This window comes from Hippocampus zosterae, chromosome 5, assembly GCF_025434085.1.
Source record: "Hippocampus zosterae strain Florida chromosome 5, ASM2543408v3, whole genome shotgun sequence".
Taxonomy (NCBI): Eukaryota; Metazoa; Chordata; class Actinopteri; order Syngnathiformes; family Syngnathidae; genus Hippocampus; species Hippocampus zosterae.
This window is the reverse complement of record NC_067455.1, coordinates 21,167,504-21,192,109: the sequence shown is the minus strand read 5'-3', so window position 1 is coordinate 21,192,109 and position 24,606 is coordinate 21,167,504. Positions and strand designations below refer to the sequence as shown.

At 40.3% G+C, this 24,606-nt stretch overlaps 1 protein-coding gene across 12 annotated transcripts in view; it reads right to left on the bottom strand.

Annotated features, from left to right (window-relative positions):
• The window catches only part of plecb (plectin b), a 116,438-nt gene that overhangs the window by 70,663 nt on the left and 21,169 nt on the right, over positions 1–24,606 (bottom strand). For 2 of the 12 annotated variants that reach the window (XM_052064564.1, XM_052064566.1), the window contains exon 1: positions 5,741–5,780. The exons of 8 other annotated variants lie outside the window; for them this stretch is intronic. In XM_052064564.1, the coding sequence (XP_051920524.1) occupies positions 5,741–5,765 (25 nt within the window). In that variant the 5' untranslated portion in view covers positions 5,766–5,780. Of the gene's footprint in view, positions 1–5,740; positions 5,781–15,110; positions 15,346–24,606 lie in introns of those variants that run through there. 2 more of the 12 variants (XM_052064562.1, XM_052064563.1) reach the window with 2 other exon arrangements.

Here is a 24,606-nt window from a genome sequence, read left to right as displayed (position 1 = left end):
AATATATATTTTAAAAAGTCCCATGTGACTGACTGCCAGCCCATCCAGGGCATACATACTGCATGACATATTGCATTGTGGTATGGTATGGCAGCTGTACCAATGGCGGGCACCCTACAGAGAGTGTGGAAAGCCAGCTTCTCCCCTCTGTGATGAACATTTTTACCTTACAGTGTCTCAGCAGAACACCCTCCAAAAAATGTGCGCAGTGCAGTAAAAAGATCCATGACGGTTGATCAATTTCAGTGGTTAAAACTCAAAATATCAAAAACATGTTGATTTCATCCGATCTATTCAACAAATTTTTACTGGCCCAGTCGGGTTCAGCTGAATCAGTCACATAGTGGACCACGGGCCACTGTTAATAGAGAACCCTGAATGAGCAATGTCTATTACTATACTACAATTCACCTATCTAATGTTACTAGAAACGTTACGTACACTATCTAAAGAGAGCCACTTCTAAGATATGTATCAATAACACTCTTATGCTCATGTTTCAAGTGACATAGTGAAATAGATATTCAGTGAACAAACTCTTTATTTATGTAGTTGGAGTCTGCCATTTTACAGAACTGCACTGGTCTTCCCAATAACATCCACATTCAGCTACATAATATTCCATATTGTATGTTTTTTATACATTTATATATTTTTTGGTCCCCTTGTAGATGAGTATCTAATATTGTGTCATCATGTTGACTATAGATAAGATATTGACATACACACACACATACAGAAGTGGCCTTACTCCAGGAGATTTCTTATCAGCTCGGCGAGTGTACTCCACATCCTGTTTCCATTGCGACATACACCTCTGAAACCTTGAGCCATAAAAAGATAATAACAGTCCAAACAATGGGTGGCTTCCCTTCCCTGAATGTTGGAAAACACATTGAACAATGTGCCAAAAGCTTAATTCATGCAGTGAGGGGTGACACTCAGAAAAAATAGGATACCAGTTTGTCCGAGAGAAAGTGTGGGACCAAAACAACCTACCAGCTTGCTCAAAATTTGTGAGAAATTTGACCATTTGCAACCTTAAGTATATTAACCTTAACTATATTAAGAACAAACCCTGACTCTGCCAACAATAATGCAAATTATGGAGCGTTGGCATATTATATAAGATGTTTGCAATCACCTTCTTCCTGAAATAAAAGCTTTGGGATACGGTTAAAAGAAAAGTACAGTATGTCTAGCTTGTACTGCACAGCAAAAAATACTAGGCAAAGTAAGACTGGGAGGCATTATTGTCGCCGAGGGGCTGACACATAAATCACAATGCATTGCAGCCTGACACAAGTGGTAGGGCGGTGGAATAGAGGATGTATATTATTACTGTACAGCGCACCCTATTGGTAAAAATCGCCTGGATAGTGGACGCGTAACAGTGATGTGCACAATATGCGTTTGCTGAAGGATGAAACTGGACTACTGCATATACGTACAGTTACTTTTATTTCTGTTTTGGCAGTTTTGCAAAAAGCTCAGCGCTGCCCCCCCCAAAAAAAAAATCTTTCCCCATCTTAATTTGAATCTCTTTTGTATTTGACTGTATTTTCTCACATACAGGTAATTAATGAAATTCAGTGGGCTAAATTAAGCCTTCACACAGCAGGTCTTCTTTTCCAAGACATACTAACACTTGAACTATAAAAGAAAGACATCGAGTGACCTGCTCCATGATGGGGACTTGGCTCCACACAGATGTTAAAACCTCACAACAAATGTACTCAGCTGGACGTAAAACATTGCGGATGAACTATGAAGGAACTCAGAGACCAGGAAAGGTAGGTTTTTGGAACCAACCCTTGAGAAGCATTAGCTCGTCTCGAATAGAGCAGTTCTATCAAAACACATTGCAGGCCTCTTCACATTTACTGCACATCTTAACATTAATCTCTCTTTAAGACATATCAGTTGGAATGATGGTGTGTGTGTGTGGAGGGGGGGGGTGTTTGGGTAAATGTTGTCAGAGTACTTATTGGCCTTGACAGCTCCAGACGTTCACCATTTGATCTTGTCACAAAGAATCAAATGAAGAATTTCCACTCACCTGAAAAAGAAACACAAAGAGAATGTATTTGAGTCACTTTTGCAAGTTGTGAACAATCTATAACAAATGCTATGCAAAATGTACATCGCTGCATATATTTAAAATGTATTGATAAATGGAATGTGGACAAAGTGAAGTATAGATATGTCAAATCTACTGCATAATACTTGTACTTATGATCTAAAGTTAAAACTAGAGATATCACATGCCACTTTATCACTGCAGAGCCCGTAATGGAATTCAAACAAATTAGAAGTGGCTGTGCTACGGCAAACATTTGAATCATGAGTTGTGACAAGAAAATGTCAATCTTGTTCAGGGGGAAAAAATGAAATGTTGGGACAAATGGATGAGTCACACAACTACGGAGTTTTCCATAGCTGGGTAATACCACCCTCTACTGGACAACAATAAAACGTCACCATTAGATCCCTCCCTCCTCGAACAACGATCAGCTTATCAGCAAGCTCTGTAGATAAGAAATGATCTTGATCAATTGAATCAGGTGTGTTGGAGTCGGGAGAGATCTAAAACAGGCAAGGTGGGGCTGTCAAGGTCTTCAAGTGAATGGCATTATCATTTAAAAATGGTTTTGTAATTGATCAACAGTGCAAAAAAAAAAAAAAGAACCTCTGAAATATGAGCTCTAATCCATTCTAAATAGTGTCCAATGTGTTAAATGGATGTTGGTAGACATAGTATTCAAAAGCACACAATTATGACCAAAAACAAAAACACAATTCAAATGAAAGGCACAAACAGGTTGAATGTACCGGTAACAGGGATGAGTGTCTTAAAAAACCGGATTTATCGCTGCTCTGTGCTATGGCACGCCACTTCATTGCTAACAATCGCCACCCACGTTGCTTTGCTACTGTACTTCATACATTCCCCAGATAAGTGATAGTGCAGTTTGTTATGGATATGACTTCTTGACTTTCTGTGCTGTAACCAACACGGTGATAACCCATCAACACATCATGACATTGTCAACCTTGGAAATTTCACACTCAAACTAAAATAGAACCTGCTAACTTGATGAAAAAATAAATAAATTGCTGGTTGGTTATTGAAAGACTTGATGGCAGCCTATAATATGATCCCACAAGCACCATGAGGAAATCAAGAAGTCAATCTAAAGTCAATGTAACATTTTGGAAAAAACGTTTTTTCATTGGATTCACAGTCACTCTGTCTGTTAATTGGTTATTTGTTATTTCCTTCTGGATTTTACAAGCATATTTTGATCTTATGAGTGAGTCTTTCTCAAGATAAGGTGTTACATGTCTACAGGTGTATAAAATCTCAACTGGAGAGTGAAGGCCAGGAGACTAAGTGGAAAGTGTTGGAAAGATATTGGTTGGACCCAAGTCAACATTAGCAAATCTGGACTTTCAGTGTGTACACGAACAGTCGAGAATGGAAGTAATGAAGAACTGAAAAGCAAAATATTATTTGTTATCCAAAATGGCAACGGGCCTGGGTTTAGATGTGACTGCCCTCTGACTCCAGTACGGGGTGGGATTCAATAAATACAACTGCCCTACATAAACCAAAGAGATCCAACAGTAAAGCAGTATCAACAATGTTTTCACCAAAACTATTAACGAAGCAGCCACTTGAGTGCAGACCTCTTAAAATTTCAAACCTCCAAATGCATGGATACTGGGAATTGGATTCAGACACTGCAAATCTCCGGGTATTAGTCCAAAACCGGCAAAGTATCTATCGAGTATTCATCCACACATTTACATTAACATTTACCAAAGTGTTAAATGTTCTACACCCAATAGTGTGTTACAGCAACAAAATATAGTGTCAATAGTGCAGTAATAATTGAGTTTTTACATTAAAACTATTGTGTTCATGTCAACACTATACAGTCTGGGGAAAAATACCATAAATAAAACATCCCAAAAATTACATTAGAAACACCTTTCTTTTATTAAATCAATTCCAGGGAATCATAAAAACAGCAGTTAGGGCACAATGTATGGTCTTTCATCATTTTCATGTGAAAACTGCCCATCATGATACCAATAATAAAATCAGGTCAGACACCAAAAACTGAAAAAAAATCTTCTATTCTAAAGGCATTTGGGATATCATCAACACCCATAGTACAACTCCAATGCCAATTAAGTTGGCATGTTGTGCTAAACATGAATAAAAAACTGAATACTGTATGTGGATCATATTCAACCTATACTTCATTGAATAAGCCACAAAGACAAGATATTTTAAAAAACTAATGAACTTGATTGTTTTCATAAATTTCAATCATAAATTTCTAATTTTATGGCTGCAACATGTTCCAAAAGTTGGTATAACTTGGTATAGAGAAGTGAAAGACAATGCAATACAAAACAAGGCGAGCATAAGAGAGGCTACTTGTCTTCAGAGCCCAGAGTCTGAAGACAAAAGCAAGCGGGTGCCACCAGAATGAGAGACACTTGTGAAGGCATAAATTCATCACAAAGCCACTGAATTACATATATCAATTAGTGTGCAGATCTGTGTATGTGGTGCTAGCAGCGGAACCACAATAATAATAAGCCCCCTCCAATAATATATACAAAATAATACTTTTGAATGAATATGACAACATGTGAAAGAGTAGGAGTGAGTGCATATGTTAAATCAAGAGTCCTACAAACAGCATCTACTTGTACATTGAGCGTGTACCTACCAACTGTCTCACCTGCAAACAAACAAACAGCCTCACTCAACCGCGAACCTCCAAAAAGACCACATCAAGAGTGGAAAATATCACTCTTGGTGTGGAGCTTAAGCATCATGCCAAAAGACAAAAATAGACAAAACTCTCCTGAAATAAAAAATACACAGGGTCACAGGTTTAAATCTCACTGGAAGATGTAGTTTGCAAATCGGGACCGTGATTTTGGAAGGATGCTTTTCTGCTTGCTTAACACTGCCCAAGTACCAGGTACTGCACACCCCGCCCCCACCTCCAAAACTGTCACAGAAGTGTGATACAGCTGTGCGTTCCTTGACCTTCTCCCGAACCTGTAAACATGGCTTCACACGGAATTGGTGCCATGAGTATGTGTTTGTGAAATACATGTATAAAAAATGAAAAGAAAAATTTGCTCCTGGACTGAAATTATAATAAAATATGTTCAATGGACTTGTTGCACTTCCTGGCCATTGTACTTACATTAACATACAGTACGCAACAATACAGACTACTGTGAATTATAGTTCATTGGTGCGTGCAAGAAGACAAATAAATACATGATCGTGGGTGGATCTAGTCACCAAAACAACAACAACAACAAAAACAATCAGATGCAAAATAACTGTTGTGGGAGATATGTTTACCGGCAGCGTAACTTGTTTCTGTGAAAAGTGTCACTTTTAACATTTTCAATCCGAACGATGACATGGAACGGAACCATCCATTATAAGATTCCACGAACGCCATTCACATGACAATTTGAGATTATTTATTTTCCAATAGCATGCAAAGTGATAAAGATTGAGCAGTAGTCCAGATAAAACATGAAATAATGTGATATAATGTCTACCACGGGCAGACCCTCCTACAGCTCAGAAATTCTCTTTATACTTTCCACCTGTATCGTTTTACCACCTGGCTTTGTCACCTGGCTTTGTTTGCAGCTGCACCTCTGTTCGTTCTCTTACATCTGCGTGTCTTACCTTTGCTCGAGGAGAAGGACGCCATGAGGAACAAGATATCAGAAAGATTTGGGAAAACAAAGCAAGAAATCCCCAAATCTCAAGTACTCTCCCTCGCAGCTATTGGATTTGTCCCAAAAATATTGACTTTCTCTCGTGATGATCTTTCCTTCTCTCTTTCAAAACAGTCATGCTTCGTTGAACGGAATGGGAGTCTCTCGCACACCCACCCACACAGGTCAGAGCCGCCCTCCATTATAATTCCTCTACTTGTGTGTAAAGCTTGTGGGCAGTGTGGAAAGTGTTTGAAAAGAAGCTGCGCTCTCCAGGTCCAACAGAACTGTGTCAAACAAAAGCATTTAAAACCTGTTTCTATTCCTGTGACGATGTTGACCTTCAATTTTTCACTCTGCTTTAAATGCAAAACTTTGAATTGTATTGCCTTGACCTCTCTTGATCCACATATGTGCAAAAAAGGTATTGCTGATATGTGGAAAAAATACAACAAATATGTGGAACAAAAAGTACAATCAATGCAGACGAGGTGGAAGGAGGTACTGTGAATAGATGCAGATATTGGTATGTAAATCAACGTATTTAATCCAAGATTTGTGTGAGCAGAATATGTAACATTTAATTTATTGTTAGTGCAGTTTAGGAAGACACTCGTAACACCTGAATGGGAAAGTGATTATAATTTGGTTCATTGTCTGCTCAATGACGAATACTGTATGTCTCAGGTCGATGTGCTAAATTCCAAGACAATCACATCCTCAATACGGACACACGTTGCAGGTGAGATATTTGGCATGTGGGTGAAAAAGCTGAACTGAGAGGCAGGTGTTTAGATGGATATGTCTCCACAGGAGGTTAATCATTAATATATCTCCTTAAATTGCAGCAGAGCACTGCACACATTAACCCAGCACATAGCTATCAAGTAACTCGACAAAGGCTTCTTCTTAACCTCTCATTCAGAAGACCCATATAAATCCCTCGATAAAGAACAGCCTATGTTGCACAAAAAACAAACAAAATTAAAAAAAAACAACTACTGGTATTTGGCACCCTTTCTCTTTTTCCGAGTGACATTTGGTGATGTTGCAGCAAGGGAGATAGGATAATGCTGAAAAAAGGGGTGGCTGCACTGTGAGATATTGTCATTGTGCTGTTAAAAGCTGTTAACTAAATAAACGTGGAAATATGCAGTATTTAACAGCATTTTCTTTTCCTTGAACTAAGTCACTTCAAAATATTATATATCTTACTCATTAAAAAAAATATACTGGTAAACTCTATTTTCTCTGAAAACCAATTTAAAATTAAAATTAAAGTGTTCTTTGACAACGGAAGTAAATCAGCACTGCCACAAGTCAATCAGTTGTGACCCTGTATCATACAAATGCCGTGATTGAATGTGATTCTGTGATTCTGGGATGGTGTTGTGTTGATATTGGCAGCAAATAATGGCAATGTCAATGTGTTGAGGTTATTTGTAGCACCCTAGACATGTCTAACTGACACCATGTCAACCAAATAAACCGGAAGGCAAAAAAAAAAAAAAAATCCTGGATCCTTTTTTTTTGTGCACCCAAATTATTGAAGAAGTCTCACAAAAATGTAGGAGAGAAACAGAACAATAGAAGGTATTGTGGGCTCATGTGAAGGCACACTGTAAAGAATCCTGGTATGCTACAGGCTGAAAATTGAGAAGTGCTGGTACTTCATACCACTGCGTATTGGCTTGTGTTGTGAGTGTGCCCTAAAACATAAGAAAAGAGCATCACTGACTGCCTTTCTTTCTTGGACTCTTGACTGACATCTCGGCAGCATTTAAAAGTTTGCAGTTTGTCAGCGGTGGCCAGTTTATAGTTAATCCAAATGATTTGGCCTATTTTGCTAAGCTTGGATATGTCTACTATTATTCATACAGTTTCTTGTGTGCTAGATTAGTACAAAGAAACTCCGATAAAATCTACCAGTTTTGGGGTTTTTTTTGCTTGAATTTGACAAACTTAGGGTGGCACTGTGGTCGACTGGTTATCACATCCACCTCACAGTGCAGAGGTGCAGGGTTCGATTGTGTGGAGTTTGCATGTTCTGCCCATGTCTGTGTGGGGTTTTTTTTCCGGGTACTCCAGTTTCCTCCCACATTCCAAAAACATGCATGGCAGGCTAATGAAAAACTCTAAATTGCCCCTCGGAGTGAATTTGAGCGCGAATGGTTGTTCGTCTATGTGCACCCTGAAATTGGCTGGCAACCAGTTCAGGGTGTCCCCCGCCTACTGCCCGAAGACAGCTGGGATTGGCTCCAGCATGCCTGTGATCCTCGTGAGGATAAACGGATTAGAATAGGGATGGATGGATCACTTCAATTATCAGAACTTTCTCCAGGAACTTGCACACTCTAAAATTACCCATGATATATTTTCCTACAGGGATGCAGGATACGATGTCAACAGAATTTCCAGGTGGTTTACAATTTGATGGCATAATGGAGGTGTGTGAACACAAATAGGATATGTATTCTCTAATGGTGCAAACTTTTGCACATTACACTATGTGGATGTTGGAAATGTATTTCATTTATATCTTTCGTTTTTTTCCTTCTGGAATTATCATACTGTCATGAGCAGAGACCAGAAGTAATGTATATTATGTCAAATCTTATGTAAAATAAATAAAAAAATGAAATTAAATTTGCATGCCTGCTTCTTTCTATTTATCAAATAATACAATCAAATGTTTGCTGCCCCCAAGTGGATAAAATTAGCCTTTGCCTTGCGAAGATTTACAAAAAAAAAAATATTGTGATTGTAAAGATGTGATTGGTTGTTTGTCACTCCACATTATGTGACCTGACTGACGATCAGTTTCGGGGCTAGTCCGCCTCTCTCCACACTATGCATGCATATGGGTAAGTGACATCACGCCAAAATCTTCTGTCCAGCTGGTTTATAACAGTTAAAAAATGGGTTAAATACATAAAAAGTATGGATGTGAATTTCTTCTAGCGATGCAGGATCTTTGAACTTTCAAATAAACAACACTTAAAGTTGATCTGATCATGCCGAGTTTATAAATAACCATGTGGTGCGGCCGACAAGAAATAACCGATTTAATAATTCTATTTTGAAGTGCATTTAAAGACAGGAGGTTTAATCATCCATGAGACAATCAAGGATCCGTGCTGTAGTTAGCAGGTGCGTGCTCTCTCATAACTACATCAAAAGTTATCCTTTTTAGACCATCTTCCACTCAGCGGCGAACGTTTGCGAGTGCTCAGATATTGATTTTTCGTCAGGGTTTGTTCGAAGTCGCAAAGGTGGTCGACAGACATTCGCACTGACCATTGTGCTAAATTACCAGAGTTCACGGGACCTGCATCCTGTAGAAGGCATGGAAAGTGAAATTAACTTGAACAAAGATCATTTGCTGATACGAGACCAAATTGGTCCCGCAAGGTGGAATTATTTCTGGTCCCATCACACTGACTTGCAGGGAAGAATTGAGCTCCAAAAAGAGGGGTGAATTATTAGGCAGAGACGCAACCCGCTGAGAGATGCGCTTCTTTATCAAGTTAGGTGCCTCAGGCTGTAATTGAGCGGTACGGCGGTTGGATTGGTCACATGACTTTTTCTCCAAGCGATATGCGCACAAACACAGACACTTTGCTCTTATTAACTTGACACATGTGCCGACGAGTCGATGCCCAGGAGCCATCATGTATTATTAAGCTAAATACCCTTTTATGGTGTTTCAGTTTTTGTTTTTTTAATATTATTAATTTATTGTTTTAACTGTCTTTTTTGTTGTAGAACACATTTTTGCTCCATGTACAGCACTTTGGATGCAGGAGTTCAAGTGCTCGAAAAATAAAGATGAGTTTATGTGAGTTGAGTGGAGAACCTTTATTACTTGTGTTTGCAATTTATTTTGAAACAAGACAATAATAAAAGTCAGGGAGTTTTCAGTTTGTCTTTGTATTTTGGACTTGAAAATGAGAGGTCTATCTTTAACAATATCTCTCATTCGTTTGATAAAGATTTTGTCTCAAAAGTATGACTGGTATTAATGCTTTCATTCCACAGGACGTACTTGTCCGTCTTTTTTAGAATTAGGCCCCGCCTACCAAGGACGTACTTGTACGTCTAAGTCTTCTTTTTGCGTCATAGAGAGGAGGAGGGTCTGATTAAATCTGTATTATTTTGTATTAGTATTATATAGTATTAGTTTGCATTGTAAATAATTGCAAAAAGCGACCAGTAGGTGACAGTGGTGCCTCACGTGCTTGAAATGCATGCTTTTACAAAAAGCTCTTTTTCTTTCTTTTTTGCCCAGGAATCGCCATTTTCAAGAAACTTTGCATTTTGTAATGCCGATTGCTGAAGAATGGAATAAGAAATAATTTTTCTACTGAAAGAAGAGAGTCCAAACTTTATTTTGGTAGGCTCCATGTTTATATAGCATTAGAACCAAATATTCTGTGGTCCTTGCAATATCAGTCAAAATCCAGTAAAACGCTGAGATTGAGGCGGTTGCTCCATTGAAAATGGCTGGAATTGAATGAGTTAATGGTTACTTAGTGTTGGGATTGGCGAGTACTCAAGTTGAGTACTTGATAGCAGTCTCGAAAAAGACACGGTTCAGACACTTAGAAGAGTCACACTGAAAAACATTCACACCAACGCACCTGCATAAAAAAAGGGCAGATGCCCTCCTGACTTATTGCCTCAGACATTCAGTATTACCACATCACTGTAAAACGTGACGTGAGGTGTCATACTGGCAAATACACACATACACACACACACACACACACACACACACACACACACACACACACACACTGACACTACCCTGAACACAAACGCATTTCGTTCTCATCAGCAAACCGGTGAGCAGCCACTCTGCTCGAGGCATAGTCCATTATCGCAGATGGACATAGCATGAGAGCAGTGAGAAACTGCCAAGTCTAAACCTTCACCTGCATGCAATAATACCTCAAAGTATATTGAGGAGATTTCCTCAGACATCGGGGAGACAATCGGAGGAAGGCAGTGGAGAGTTTCATCTACGAATCACAAAACTAATGTTGGTTGCTGACCTTGCAGCATCCCACTGGAGATGACCGAAAGGCGAAAATGTTGCTGTAAGCTCCAAACGGCTTTCCTGACCAGGAAGTTGAGCAGGGTTAATGGATGTCTACGTAAGCGTTATTTGCAAACTGGGAGACAGTCAAGCAGGTCTCTGACTGATTTTTTTTATTTATTTAATTTTTTACAGAAGCAATGGGCATAGAAATAGAGAAAATGAGACAGACTGCCAAACGTTGAGCGTTAAATAACACGTACAAATGGGGAAACTCTCTTCACTCTGATGTTAATGGCACACATTTGTAGACAAATACTGTCGCTCAGCGGGCTGAAATGAGCAAGATCTCACAGTGGGACGTTTTCTGACAATTCTTCCGTTCATCCATTTGCTATACAACGTATGCTCATTAGGGTCCTCTGTGAGGAGAACCTATCCCAGCTAATTGTGGGTGAGAGGCAGGCTACTTTGTTCGGGTAATTTTATGTGTCTTACTAATTCAAAATTGTCTTAAATTGTTACCAGTATAGGGAATATTGATGCATTTTCTTGACTCAGAAGTATTTACTGTTGATTCATTTCTTATGCATTGGCACACATTGTAATCATATTTTGAATTGGACTTTTTTTAAAACTGCATTTTCTCACCATCTGATTTCTAACACTGAATTGAAACTAAACTTTCCACTGGTTGGCTGTATCGGATCGTTGACATTTTTACATTTTCTACACATTCCGTCTAAATTCACCGATTTGATCAATTACATTATTGATCATATCCATGAATGAATATATTACTGATTATAATGCAAATATAACAATTCAAATGACTGAAGTATCAAAAGTATCTTTATTTAAGTTTGAGAATCAATCTTATTGGTATCTATATTTTTGACACAGCACTCCAACACGTGAAAGCACACTCAGTGCTCTTGTTGTGTGTGCTTGCGTATTCCGCACCAAGTTCCGCTCCAAGTTAAGCACGATTCATGTACAGTTGTCAGGTAGTTTTGGATTTGGATTACACTGCAAAAACTATGTTTATAAGGAGCAATCCACCACAAGAATGGCGCTTGAACCCACCACCTCGTACAGTTTATGTTAGAGAGCATAACTCCGTTAACTCGATTGTCCATGCTTATGAACTTTAAAGTTGTCGACATCATCCTTGTGAAACAAATACAGATATATATGAAACTGTTAAGTCCCGCGTGAAACATAAATACAGCATGAGGACAGCATTCCACTTCCCCCTGCCATGCAACTTTTGACTCATCCACAAGTTCGTCATTCATATAATGTTGCAAGGGTTCCAACTAAAGCAGCTACATGGTGACTAAAATTACTTTCCTTCCTCGGTACACCGTAACATTTATCAACTACTAGCTGGTTCGCCGCCCTCCGGGCGGCTCATCAGCTAGTTCCTGCGGAAGGCTGGTAAGGTGGTGGTTCGCCGCCCTCCGGGCGGCTCATCAACTAGTTCCTGCGGAGGGCTGGTAAGGTGGGCCTTCGGCCCACAAAAGTGTTGTTGCTTGGTTCTACTTTTTGTTCATCTTCATTGCTTATCGCGAAAATAAAGAGATGTTTAGCTCTACTAAATAACTAACAATTTCATTGCAATGCTTGTGGGTAGACAACATTTTTTCGCTTAGATGCCCGCGCGATCGTAGTGAGCCACTGCCTGAGCGGCGCAGTGGCGGCGCGCAGCGGCGCAGTGAAGTAGGTACGTTTTGAAAAGGGACAGACGGAAGGACAGACCGCGTGCGGGACGACGCGCAATATATATATAGATAGGCACAAATGCTTGAGAATACTTTCGTTGATGCTCAGTTAACAGGAGTATAGACAGAAAATTAGTTATTTGACCCTTTCATGGATCAATAATGATAACCTGTAACCTGATAACATGATAGGTTGTCCACTATAGTAAGCCCCAGGCCTTAAAGGGATAAATAGACATACAGTACTGCTCCAACGTGTGGTCAGATTGCTGATCAGCTCACTCATTAATGGTCAGCCTCGAAATATCCGAATCAGGTGAAGTCTAATTTAAACCCCAATTATCCCCCAAGCAGGAAATATGCAACACACAGTCATCTACATCTTTTGATATTTTCTTAATTTATAGGAGCTATCAATTGTGATCATTTTTCAGAGCAAAATGCCCAGTGCTCCGATACATTATTATTAATGTATTATGAAAAGAAAGTTGAAAAAAAAAACAATCTGATGCATCTATTACAATACGGTCAGCAGTATATTAGATTTAGATCTCTGTTATCAAGAAACAAAAGCAAATTGTTTTAGATGCTGTTGTGTTACCCCTTGCTAAGGTGTTCATCCTATCATGTGTCTCACTCTAATACAAATACGAAGACACACTGCAGATAATTCCAGTATAGGAAAATGAGGTCACACGCATAAGAATTTGAGATGACACAAACTGTAACTAGAATGAAACCCACATATTTTTGGGTTACTTTAATGGTGACAAAATGAAATAAACATGAATGAGAATAATATGGCCCGACCGCTTTCACTGTAACCACCTTGATTTCAAAATTGACTGTTCTATTGAACATGATGTTTTTTTAGATGCCCGGCTGCATGATCGACCACAGCCATGTATTGAACGTCTCCAAAAGTGTCTTCCTTTGCAGTTCAGTCATGTAGACTGAGAGTACTGCAAAGCAATAATACCTTCTCTCTTGTTTGACTGCCTGTTTTAGGTTGGTGCATGCTTGTCTTCATAAGAATGCCTCGCAATGCCTGTAGAGCACAGGTGTCAAACTCCTGTCCTCGATGGCACGTTTCAGATGCTTTGTATTCAGTGCCGGCTGCTGGTCTGTCAAGGAGGGGAAGCTCAATTGCTGCCTACATCATAAAATGTCTCAGTTTATTTAAACGTGAATTCTACTCTCCGTTCCTTTTAAAAAAAAAAGAAAAGGATGCCTTCAGCATAAGATCGATGATTGGCTAGTTTCACTGTCAATCAAAAAGAGATTCAGCCTCAGACAGATCATCGAATCATCATGCAGAAAAGCTCAGTGTCCGGGCCAGCCGACTGTCCATAGACTCCCAGAGACACCGAGCGTCCGATGGGCGGGACAAAACCGGCATTTATCCAATGACTTGTCTCGTTTCAACGCATTGGGACAACCTACACTGAAGTCTCAAGACGCCCAGCGTCCACGCGGTCGACGCTCGGCGTCCACACAGTTTAAAGCACAGTGAAGCTGTGGGAATGAATGAGAAGAGAGTCGCGTCGTAACCAGTAATAAGAAGCTGATTCGGAACAAAGGTTGAGCACGTTGTAGCGCATATTTAGTCAATGACGTGTCCACTCAATTGTATGTACACACAGATATTTGATCACTTACATTTTGACATTTTAGGGGAAGCTGAGCTTCCCTTGCAGTCTTAGAGCAATCACCTCCGTATTTTTCTTTTTGGATGTTAGATGAGAAAGCATGTTTTAGATGTTTCCCCTCCTCCACCCCAGCTGATTCAAATGATGAGCCCATCAGCAAGCCTGAAAGCGACTCCGATCATTTGAATGAACGGTGTGAGATGCACAGCATAGATTCATCGCTTTAAGACGACATGTTACAAATTTAAAACGGTTTTGAGAGTAAAACGTGAAAACCTGATATGTATAAAAAAAAGAAGTGGCCTGAGCCGATCACTCAAATGATTTTTTTTTTAACTACAGAAAAAAGCTAAGTTGGTGGCTGACAGTCTCTCTCTATCGATTATATTTTTTTCCGTTGTGAAACATTCCTATCACTTTGTTTTGTTTTGTGGTGGTCAAAGGACCTCTTCGCCTCTGTTCCTTTCAAACAGACTAGGAGTGATTGTCCTTTTATTAAGACCTTTGATTGAAGAAAAGAGATGCTGGTGATACAGGTTTGCATGGAAACTTTGCATGGCAAATTGGAAGTTGAAGCACTTGTACCGATACGACCTATGTACACAAATTGCATACGCTCGATGTATATATATATATATTCTCAAAGCATATTCAGGAAAAAAAACATATTTCCATCTCTGCTTTACAAAAGGTACCACAAGGTAATCAAACGTTGATTCATACTTTAACTTTTGCACAAAAAAGTATGTGTCAGTGACATGTGAGTTAAAGTGTCCTGGGAAATACTCTCCCTTCCGCTTCTGTTCAAACAATGCCTGCCTCAGATGTCCTTCCTTCGCATGAATCCCAATTGGGAAAAAAAAACTTTTGCTGTATCTACAATACAACTACAGTTGATGCTGTGCAAGACTGCGACGTGGGAAGTACCTTTCAGAGAAGCAATCTCATGTTGGATTGATCTTGATTGGTCCATTGCAGCCGTTTTCTTTTTGTGATGAATAAATTCTCTATAGATCGATGACGCACTGGAGCACTAGGAGCATTACCTCATTCCTGTTTGGCCTCAGAATAGACAGAACGAAAGACTGGTCTTTTGGCTCTTCTGTCTCTTTTGAGCTAGCAGCACGAGTACGGCAGGTTTTCTGATTGTAACCCTTTGTTTTGGTATTTCAACATACGCATTTCCAGTCACAAAGTGTGTTTACTGGCGTGACGCAGAGCTCCTCCTGTATCTCCTCCCACACATCCTCCACCCAAACTGGGCTTTCACTCATGTAAAAATGACTTTGGAAGGAGTTTCAGGAAGCACATATCTGTGAAGAACATTTGTTTAACAGTTTTAGCACCACAGGGACGTGCATATGTAAGGATCACACCCAGATGCCTGGAGTCATTTTAAGAATGGGTCTCATTTAACAAACCAAAGAAAGTTAACCCTTCAGGCCACAGAATTAGGTACATATACGCTATGAAGTACGTCATAAAATCCAAAACGGGTGTGCTTCTGGTCGACACTGTCAGACAGGGTGGCCATTTCGAATATTTTATTTTAAAATTTTGCCCATGTTCGCAAAAACACATCTATCTACTTGTCACGTTCCGTATTTGACAGCAGGGGGCAGGCGTTCTTGCTTGCCGCCTGCACACCTGCCACCCATTTTCCTGGTTCTCTTTTTGACCAGCGTTTTCTATTGTCCGTTTAGACGGGGATTTTGTGTTGTAATAAATATCATTTTTGTGACAAAGTTCCTTTCTGTGTCTGCTATTTCGGTGATCCACTTATCTCCAGTTTGTTGCGCACGAAGCGATTACTCGCTTCGGGCACAACATGACACTACTCATAACCACCGTCGACACAGCAACTTTGAATTAGTCAAATAAACTGGTCAATATAAAGATTAAACAAACGCCTTTTTAAACATAATATGATTTATAGGGAGGGGTGATATGGATGAAACTGTTTCACAGTACGTATAAGCATTTGATTTCGATCAATATTGATAATTACAGGATTTTTTTTAATTTAACCAATGTAAAAATAGAACGATGAATTACATGTATTCAAGATAAAATTAAAAACAATGAAATTGATGCAATGTTTAATTAAATAAAACACTGCAGTGCTATCAAGAGGAACAATAGCATTCAATATCTAGCAGTAAAAGCAAATTTTCAGAGAATGTACACGGATGTTGTGGACATTTTCACGTTGTGTAACGTGCAATGTTGTTAACATCCATGCTCATTCCTCAATGCTTAGACGCCATTGGGGTGTATGCATTACAATTGGCCTTCTGTCTTTGGACAAATTAATCCTTTTAGCCGTCTCATTATGTTTTAATACATTTTTTAACTCGTCTGTGTAGTGCGTCGTGAGAAGGTCGGAGCTGGTTAACACCGAAGCCACAAGTGGGTGACACATGTCGTTCACGATATTATTGTCAAATTGCTTCCACGATTTGCAATTTGAAATTAGCAAGTACGAATACTGTCCGTTTGGGTCCATTGATTAGCTGCAAAGAGGAAGGAAGTGATGAAATTATCATTCGGTGAATCAGCGTACAGGAATCTGTGATGTGACTCAGCCGCAGGAACACAACGTTGATTTCAAATTAGGATGACTGGCCCATCTCAGTGAGTACATTATTAGCTCGACAAAAATCCACGTATCAAGGCTGGAACTGATTCGGTGTTTGACAAGACAACCTCAGTCAAAACATTGTGACATTGTCTTGAAAAATGGTCGCCTTCAAGAGCAATTCGCCACTGCTGTTCCACCAAGAACTATGATGCGACTTTCGCGACTCCACTAGCACAACTATCTTTAATTTTCTTTAAAGATAATCGTGCTAGTACAACTGACAAACACACGTATGAAACCCAGGTCAAGTTGAGCAAACACTCACCGCACCATTGACAAAGCAAGTCAACTTTGGCGAGATATTCCTAACATGTTTTGTTGATTTTGGTTGATTAGATTTGAGTCGTGTCATGTATTCCTTGTTTCCCGTTTGTCAATGTCTGTCCCGTTAAGTTTTCCTTGTGCTTGTCAGCCCCCTCCCCTTGTGTCAACCATTCAACTCCTTCGGGCACTTGTGTCTTGTCCAGGTATTCCTCGTTGTCTCGGTCAGTTTGTATTTAGACCCCATCCGCACGAAAATGTGTTTCACTCTACCCGCCCAAGTTATTTACCCTTTGAGCACTCCACACAGAGGCGGCGTTTAGGAGTCTGAAAACGATGACTTTTATAACAGTTTCCGAAAATGGATAAACACTGCTCCTTGCACATACACATTCATATAATCAGCTCTGATTTTTGATGACCCTGATTTTTAGAATAACACTTTGGCATTTCAAATCAATGAATAATCAAATGTGGTGTCAATCTCAATCAAAATAATTGCGATCACTTTTTACATAATCGTCCAACCCTAGGTGATACTGTACTAATAGCTTCTTGTCCTTCTTTTAATGCTGCATTTTTCCCCTTTTTATTGATTTTTTTCTCCTTTTGTGGCTCATGGCCCCCGGCTGGCCCGGAAATCACCGCCTTTCTCATAGGCCAGCCCACCCCTGTGATTTTGGGGTGACTTAATAATACAATATTTATCAAATAATTGATGGCCCGATTCAAATTTTAAACATGTGAATCATTTCCAACAAAAACTGAAAAAAATAATGCTATATAAACTGTGATTATCTTCCCTGATTCATTGGACCGATTGCATCAGCTGAAAAATTGTTGTCCTTTTCATCTAAATCAAAATACAACGGCATGATCTTCAAAGAGCAGAATCAAAATCAAAATGTTCTTAAAGCTTCTGCAATTTTGCAATCTTCATGTGGTATTTGTTTTATGCCATCTGATTCTATCATTATTTTAATTCATGTCGCTAGGCGGGCAATGAGTCAGTCAGGCTGTTCGCTGACACGAGACTGGAAACACTGACTTTGCCAAGTGATGACAAACAGGAGCCTTTGAGGGAAGAACATGCTTGGTGCTGGCATGACTTGTAAGACTGTACAAACTCAACAGCTGAATGGAAAATGAAACTTTAGCACCTTGCGTTCATCCCTCAAACTAAACAATTGATATCCATGAAGTTACGTGGTAGGCAAAGTTAAAACGGCAAAGTGGGGGGAAAAAAGCAAAGGCCCTATCTGCTGTGGTAATGTTCAATGAAATATATATCTGGAATAGACAACTTGCGCAGGATTGCCCAATAGAAATAATGGACAAGAAAGATATTCAGCATGCCAGTCACTCAATGCAGGCGACAGCAGCATGTGCTGAAGTACGGCGACGTGATAGGGCAGTGCAGATTATCACTTCCCCATCTCATTTTACTATTGCTCCCTTCTCTAAATAAATCTCTCTCTGAAATGAGCATGAAATCAGCTACTTTACAGACTTTCATTGTTACATGAGAAGATTTCCGAAGACTGTTTCCCGTATATTTTGCTTCGATTAATTTTACTTTTCTCATGGTATGTATATTACATGGGCTAGAATTTCCGCCCCGCCATCCTATAACCTGGCAAATTGCTCTCAAGATGAAATGTGAGACTTACATTATAAGGTCAGTGCTTCCCCACATATGCAACTATCTAAGGCGGGCCACCACAAGTAAATCTTGGGTGTCATAGATTTTAGAGCAACCTGAAAGTCCTTGTTTGTTTTGGGGGGGGGGGGGGGGGGGGCTTGTCATTTAAAAATGAGGCAAAACGGTTGACTAATGCCAGCTAAGACAGAGGCGCAAGATTGTGGCATGCTGCGATTTATTAATCCAGGCAGGAGAGTGAAGACATGCCATCTGCATAGCCTGTGCTCCCGTAATGCAGGAGCCAACACCACTAGACTCTAGTGCCCTCTTCCTCAACTGGCGGACCGCGATCCACGACCGGACCGCCGACCTCCTCTGTCCGGGCCTCCTCTGTCCGGACCCTCGGCAAATTGTATAAAATAATAAATTATAAAGTGATTTTTCCGTTATACAATTTCTATTTTTGGTCTATAATCTGCGCATTACCGCGATCGCTTGTTAAAATTATCCGTTGTATTATTTGCGTGCACGATCAGATGTATTGCAGAGGACGCAGCAGCGCGACTCTGTGTGTGTATAATTTTTGACGAACTGGAGACGGGGGCATGTCGGCGATAACGATGCGCTGATTGGCTCCTCTGAACTTAAGGTGTGTCCATACATCAGCGTCACGCATTCAAAATGGATGATTGTGTCAGGAAACAGACGCATGCGCGACGCCACAGTGTGCTCATAGCTTCAGCACAGGAGAGCCACACACAGACAAGACAAATCGCTGGACGTTTCAATTGTGTGCAGTTTTGCTCCCGTCTACCCGGGGATCTTTGCAGCTGTTTAACAGCAGAACAGCGCAACATGTTAAATGAACATCCCAATGGCGTCCTCAAATAATATTTGCATGCCTCAGACATTGCATTCACCTTTAGTGGAAGAACAGCACTGCACATTCCTGTGCTCCCTTGTGTCAGTATTTAAAATGGTTCTTAACTCCTCTTCTGATATATTTTTCAATGATTTCATGGGGGATGTGAAAAGGGGAATTGTACAAATGAAAATAATAATTTTGTTTTCATTTTTAGTATTTATTTTGGTAAAATTAGTATTTTGTTTTGCTTTTGTTAAATTAAGGGAAAAAAGACAACTACTGTTTAACAAAGTTAAAGTAAAAAATGTCTTATTTCCCTAAAAGGGCTATTTCTATTATTAAGCAGGCACAACTTAACAAAATAAAAGAGTTCCTCTGCCTCAACACAATACCTCTCATTATTTGCTGTGTACTGGCAAAGTGAATAATTGTTATTTTCATGCACCTCATTCTTGGTTGGTTGTGAGGAGTGTTGATTTGTTTCAGCTTGGCTTGACCATACTAAATTGGCATATAGCCCTGCTCCCCATGACCACCGTGCATGGGACCGGACTTTGGTCTTATAAAAAAAAAAGTGGACCGACAGCATTTCTAGTTGAGGACCACTGCTCTAGTGACTAGAAGCGAGTGGGATTCATAAAAAAAAGAAATAAATAAGAAATTCCAGCAGCTTACAGCTCTACTCTAGTGTTCCTTTTTTTGCTGTTTTTGAACTATTTTAATGCTTGTTTGCAGAGATGGACATTCCATCAGGACTGATGTCACTCAAGTGTATAAATACCCTAAATCAGGGGACTCAAACCCCGGTCAAATGATCAGGGCCGTTATCAGGTTATTGCAAAACTTGATGATGAGTTATTTATTTGAATCAGGTGTGCTGCGGAAGGAGGGACAGAAAACATGCAGAAAAGCGGCCCTTCGAGCGAGACCCTTGCCCTATATTGAATCTGAATGTCTGCAGTTAAAACATATCTTGTTGGCTTCATTTCAAATCCATTGTGGCGCTGCAGTGAGTGGCAAAATTATGTGAATTGTAGCCGAGTCCCAATATTTATGGACATGAGTATTCATCAATGCTGCTCGCAACATAAATTTGGAGAGGTTTACAAAGTGAATTTTTATTCATGAGCTGAGCACATTCTCATATGATTATCATCAAGAGATAATAATATCCTACATAATTATTACTCCTCCACCCTGAGGGTCAAACCAAGGCACCTTTTTTTTTAATCTCATGGTAAAACACTAAAAACCAAAAAGCATGACCGCAAAACCGTAACATTAATTCAACTCAACTCAACTGTATTTATCGAGCACTTTAAAACAACCAGCGCTGTATACAAAGTGCTGTACATGAAGCACAAATAATTTACACAACAGCTAACAATAAAACAATAAATGAATAACAAAGACATTGGGAAAACACAAAAACAGTAAAATTAAAAATCTAGGCTCAACATCAACCGAACAAAGGATGACCACTACTTTGGTCGAATGAAATGTGTTAAATTATCATTTTATCCGATAAGTGTAATAATTTCAATAGTTGTCTATTTTTTGTTGTAATATATGTGCTTAGTTTTATTTAAGCAGAGTCACATTTTGAGTGTTCTATTAAAATCCAAATCCAACTGCTTTAGTTTGGGTTGTAAACAGTGTGCAATCCCCCCAAACCCACACACAAACACACTCTCTCTCTCCAGACAACAGCCGGACACCCACCACTGCAAATAGATTCTGGTCCAGTGGGAAACAGTTAATGCTTCTCCAGGATTTACACTGGTTCCTCCATATCTTTCTCAAACCAAAGTGAAATCAGACTCAGCCATATAGCTCTATTCATTTTCCTGACAATGTTTGAAGGACAAATCATCGACCTGACCAAAACCACAATACTGATCAACCAGCAGCAGAACTCAGACATCCGTATGTTCAGAGCAATTGGTCCACGCCACACCACATCACAACGTTAATTCCAAACACTCGATGCACACATCAAAGATAAATATGACAAGTTGAAAGGTGGATGGAGGAAAAACATAGCCACACAGTAGTGTGTTATCCTGATGGAATTGTCAAGGGTACAGTAGCTCCAATTTTACAGGAAATCCCAAATTAGCAGTGATTGCAGCTTTGAGATAAGACAAACAAATGGGAGGTGGGGTTTTTTTGTTTGCTTTTTTTTGTCCAGGGTTTGCCTTTTGACCTGTTCTCTGAGGGAGGGCAGCCACACCCCTCAGGGATCTCAAAGTCAACACGTGCAGGAGGCTCTGTTTAGTTTAACAGCCATTTATTATCTCAGAAGATTTCATTCATACCTTTTATGTAACTGAGCGGTGTGTAGCTCATGGAGTCAGACCTGCCATTTAGGGCAGTTTTTAACTAACCGCATCTTCTGGCAGAGCTGGACAGAATTACTGTGAAAGGTATCTTTGGTATCCATCTTTGGTATCCCTGACTCAAATGAGATGAAGGGATCTGCTACGCAGGCGTGATACACCAATTTCAGTGTGTGTGCAAGTACTGAAATGATTTTTACTTTCAGGAGCAGTTTTGCGAATCAATGACTTAACTTTCTGATTTTGAGGAGTATTCTTGGTTAATCCCAGGATTTCAAGGAAGGACAATGTCACCAATGCAGAATTGGTTTCCTTTTTTTTAAAAAAATATAACAAGCATGTTTTATTTCTTAAATTTACATTGTGAATAGCAGCAAACTGCATTTTTTTTTCTCTAGAAACTTTCTCAGTGGAGCAAATTCAAATCCAATTACTTGGTATTTCTTGAAGGGCTTGAATGTTCCATTAGACAAGCGAAACAGTTTTTTCGATAAAAAAAAAAAAATCCATTCATCCATGCATTTTCTGATCTCCTTTCGCGGGGTGCTGGAGCTGGAGCTCAAATTATTTTGGATTTTATGGCTGTTAAGTGTTTTCCTCTTTGAGTGACATTACGCTTGAGTGGAAGGCGGTCAAATTTTGACTTGCAAACTGCAATGCAGAGCCGCTTATTTTGAGCTTTGAATTTTGCAATTTCCAAGACTGTGTGTGAGCAGGTAGAAAACCGTGCGAACCTTCGGCTGTCAGCGTTTGAGTGCAAGCGTGTGCATGCGTGCGGGCATATGTCAGAGAGAGAGAGAGAGAGAGAGAGAGAGAGAGAGAGAGAGAGAGAGAGAGAGAGAGAGAGAGAGAGAGAGAGAGAGAGAGAGAGGGAGGGAGGAAGAGAGAGAGAAAATGGAAGAGGAAGCGAGCGTGCATAAAGTGCATTCACCCCCCCCCGTGAGTGTCAGCTGTAAGGGGTGACCTGTTGAGGCATTCCTGGACTTTGTGGTTGGTGACTGTCGCACTGGCTCCAGTTGCTCTGAATACCACGGGCCACCAATAAAGTCACAGCATTTCATGTGCCAGGAAACGGTTGACAAGAAACAAGGCAAGACAGCCCACACATGCTCGCCATCAAACATCGGTGCTCACCATGCAACACCAAGCATCAAATCAGATGTCAGATTTCATTCCTATTCTCTTCCAAAGTAACGTACCTACATAAGTCCCCTTGGCAGTACAGAAGAAATAATTCCACTGCCCATTTCAACAGAGCGCCACATAGAGGTTTGAACACAGTTCTGACAATAAAGACATCCTGGCTGTAAAGTTACACATGCACAAATGTCATTGAAACAATTAAATGGAAGTGTTGGGATGCTTGGGTGATGAGATGATGTAACCCCCCCCCCCCCCAAATAGGAAGGTGGTAATTGATGGATTAATCTTTTCATCCATTGTGCAAACTGCTTATCCTCACGAGGGTCCGCGGGCATGTTGGAGCCTGTCCCAGCTGTCTTCGGGCAGTAGGCGCGGATACAGCCAATCGCAGGGCACAAACACAAACAAACAACCTTGACACTTTCACACGAGGGAGTGTTCATCCATCCAGCCAGCCAGCCAGCCAGCCAGCCATTTTCTGTTCCGCTTCATCCTCACAAGGGTAGCGAGGCATGCTGGGGCCTATCCCAGCTGTCTTTGGGCAGTAGGCAGGGGACACCCACAAACAGTTGCCAGCCAACCGTAGGGCACACACACACACACACACACACACACACACAGAAACAACCTTGACGCTCACAATCACACCGAGGGAGTGTTCATCCATCCATCCATCCATACATTTTCTGATCCACTTTATCATTCACAAGGGTCGGGGGGCATGCTGAAGCTTATCCCAGCTGTCTTCGGGCAGTCGGCGGGGGACACCCTGAACCGGTTGCCAGCTAATCGCAGGGTACACAAAGACAAACAACCGTCCGCAGTCCCACTCAAACTTAGGGACAATCGGCCTGCCATGCATGTTTTTGGAATGTAGGAGGGAAACAGAGTACCCGGAGAAAACCCACGCAAACTCCACACAGGAAGGCAATCAAACACGGTACCTGCTGATTTATTACATTTTGTGTGTCTATCAAGGGATGATAAAAATCTGTAATATTAACTTGACATTAATAACTTGTGATAACTATGCAAAGCAAGAGATCCAAGCAGTGAAGTAATAAACTACCCTACCGAATTTTAAAGATTCGAACTGGATTCGAAAATGTGTGGATTTATGCGCATGCAGTTGGACCAACAACGGTAGCTAGTTTTGTTTTGTTTCTTTTAAAAGGGAAAGTAGCTTGTTTTCTGCCATTTAATAACAGTGCATGTCGGACAGGAAAGATGTCAGCTTGGGGGAAGCCTCGCTTTGGAGCTCTCTCGCTCCCATAAAAGGCCCTGCAGGAATCCAATACAATACTGTTATCATGCCCCACAGGAATCTTTTCCCCAAGCTGTATGGCAGTGCTGATCAATGCAAGCCATCAGAATGCTTGTGCCAAGAAAAAGATAAATAAAAAAAGCGCTTCTGACACAGCAGGACAAACACAGGAAACAAACAAAACCTTAACCATGTGCACTGTGGCTAACTTAACACGAAGCTCGGACTGGAGTTCTACTTGCGCTGCTGTGGAACTGCATTCTATGAC